General features: G+C 43.1%; 1 protein-coding gene across 1 annotated transcript; it reads left to right on the forward strand.

The window, feature by feature from the left end:
* The first annotated feature begins 1,026 nt into the window (after positions 1–1,026).
* Positions 1,027–1,622, forward strand: LOC148575800 (uncharacterized). Its single transcript, XM_088502560.1, has 2 exons — positions 1,027–1,077; positions 1,152–1,622. Exons 1-2 carry the CDS (start codon positions 1,027–1,029, stop codon positions 1,620–1,622), a joined length of 522 nt encoding a protein of 173 aa, XP_088358686.1.
* The last annotated feature ends 719 nt before the right edge of the window (positions 1,623–2,341 follow it).

Here is a 2,341-nt window from a genome sequence, read left to right on the forward strand (position 1 = left end):
AAGAGGAGTAGATTTCGTAAGGAGGGGTTCTGAGGTCACTGTTGAACTTCTCCCGTGCTCTAGTGATGATAGGGTTTACGAGAGAAGGGGGGATTGGTTGTATTTTTATATGTATACTCCATGCATGGTTGAGCTTGGTGTGAGATTTCCGTTTTCTCCCTTTGAATGTGATGTTCTTACCCAACTGAACTGCGCTCCTTCGCAGTTACACCCTAACTCCTAGGCGTTCCTTCGTGCCTTTCAGATTTTAATGGATTATCTATCTTTCCCTTGTTCTTTGACATTGTTCTTCTCTTTGTTTCAAGCAAAGGGTACTCGAAAGGGTTTGTGGGTTTGTTTTAGTAGCTTTCCTGGTCGTTCTGTATTCTTTCTTTACAAATCTTCCTTTAAAAACTTCAAATCTCTTTTTGTCAAAGTCCGGTCTGTTGAGTCAGAGTATCCGTTTTATCTGGATGACGAGCTTTGTGAAAAATTTCCCCTTTATTGGTGCTCTGAGCCGAGTCAGATTCTCGAGGCTTCTGAGCAGAGCGAAGAGGAGGAGTTTTTGTTGGATTTTTTGGTTGAGAGTGTTGCTGCTGGGGAGTGTATGTCTATTGCTGATATTCTGCGTTTTTATGATTCTGGCGATGTTGAGGGTTTGAAAATGTATATAGGTAATGTTTTGTTTGCTTTTCATTTGTATAACTGTTTGTATGGTTTTACTGATGTTTGTGATTATCCTGTAGGTGGGCGAGTACCTCTCTTGGACCCTCTGAAGTTACAGACCTTTTTAAACAAGAAAAAGGATAAAACTGTTGGTTCTGCCGAGCATAAGGAAGGTGGCGGGCAAGCTTTTTCTTCTGTTGGTCGTCCAGCGTCTTCGTTCAAAAGAAAAAGGGATGACATATCTTTGGAGGTATTGATCCTGTCTTTGATCGACAGAAGAAACTTCATGGCTTTATTGCGGGGTCGAACTCTCATTCTCTTTGGAGTGAACAGTTCAACTTTGCTGAGCTTTCTGATTGGGCTTCTCAATACCCGGGGGATATGCTTATGACTCGTCGTATCGGTATGGAAAGTCTTGGCAAGTTTGTTCAGGTTTGTTTGCATTATTGAATTTTACTTTGATCTTTCTTGAAGGTTTTGTTCTTATTTTGGTGTGATGGTTGTAGATCCTTGGTTCTCGCTTGATGTGTGTCGGTCGTACTACCGAGCTCATTGGCTCCGAACACCAGGGGGTTGTAGAAAAGGCTGCCGCTGTTGAGAGGACATATAAGGCTAAGATTGATGAACTGGAGAGGTCGGTAAAAGAGAGGGATGATGTTGTTGTTAGTGCTGTTGCGAGGGCGAAGGAATCGGAGGAAGAAGTAACTCGGCTGAGAGATCAGATTCGACTATTGCAGTCTGAGGTGATGGAAAATGATGTCGCCAAGGGTGGTCTCACGGCTCGTGTTCTTGAGTTGGAGGAAAATAACATGGAGATGTTCTCTTATGGATTCGACCGAGCTGTAAGCCAGATTTCTCTGTTGGCTCCGGAGTTTGATATTGGTCGTCTTGATATGACGAAGGTAGTAGCAAACGGGAAGTTAGTCGTTGACGGGACGGCGGAGGAGCATGATGAGAATGTCCCCCCTCCCCCTTAGTTTGGTTATTTGTTTTCTTTGTAGACTGACTTATGTAGTTGGGAACGAGATATTTCGTGTTTGAACTTTTGTTGACTGGTTTTCGACCATGTTTAGGTCGGCTTACGTTTTGTGTTTGTTATTTTGCTTTATTATAGTAGTAAGTGCGATAGTTGGTAACGGTATCATTTGTGTTTTTTGAATATTTTGACGAAGTATGACGCGTTTGATTGAATTTGATTATTGATAATAGAGTATATTGTGCGTCAGGCCTCATTAAAACCCTCCTTAGGCAAAAACCCTATTTTTCGGGAGAAAAAGCTCTAAAGGGGAAAAAGAGTACCCTCATCCGCAATTTGTACAACTTAAGATTGGTACATCTTCAAAGAAGAGATATTCCAGGTTCCAGATATTGGTTTGCCTTGTAATGTTTGCAGTTGGTAAGCTCCCATGTCGAGCACCTTGTTTACTCGGAATGGACCTTCCCAGTTTGCGGTGAGCTTCCCGTGAGCTGGGGGACGTCTAGCTACCTCTGTTCGTCTGAGGACCAAGTCACCTTCCGTGAATGTCTTCGGCAATACCCTTTTGTTGTGCTTTCTTTCTATTATTTGTTTTACTGCTCTTTGTCTAATGGCTGCTAGCTCCCTGGTCTCTTCGGCTAGATCAAGTTCGACATTCCTTGCCTGTAAGTTGCGTTGTTCGTCGTATAGCTCGGTTCTCAGGGTGGGGACTCCAACCTC

This window comes from Arachis ipaensis, chromosome B1 (genome assembly GCF_059453495.1).
Source record: "Arachis ipaensis isolate K30076 ecotype BB chromosome B1, ASM5945349v1, whole genome shotgun sequence".
Classification (NCBI taxonomy): domain Eukaryota; kingdom Viridiplantae; phylum Streptophyta; class Magnoliopsida; order Fabales; family Fabaceae; genus Arachis; species Arachis ipaensis.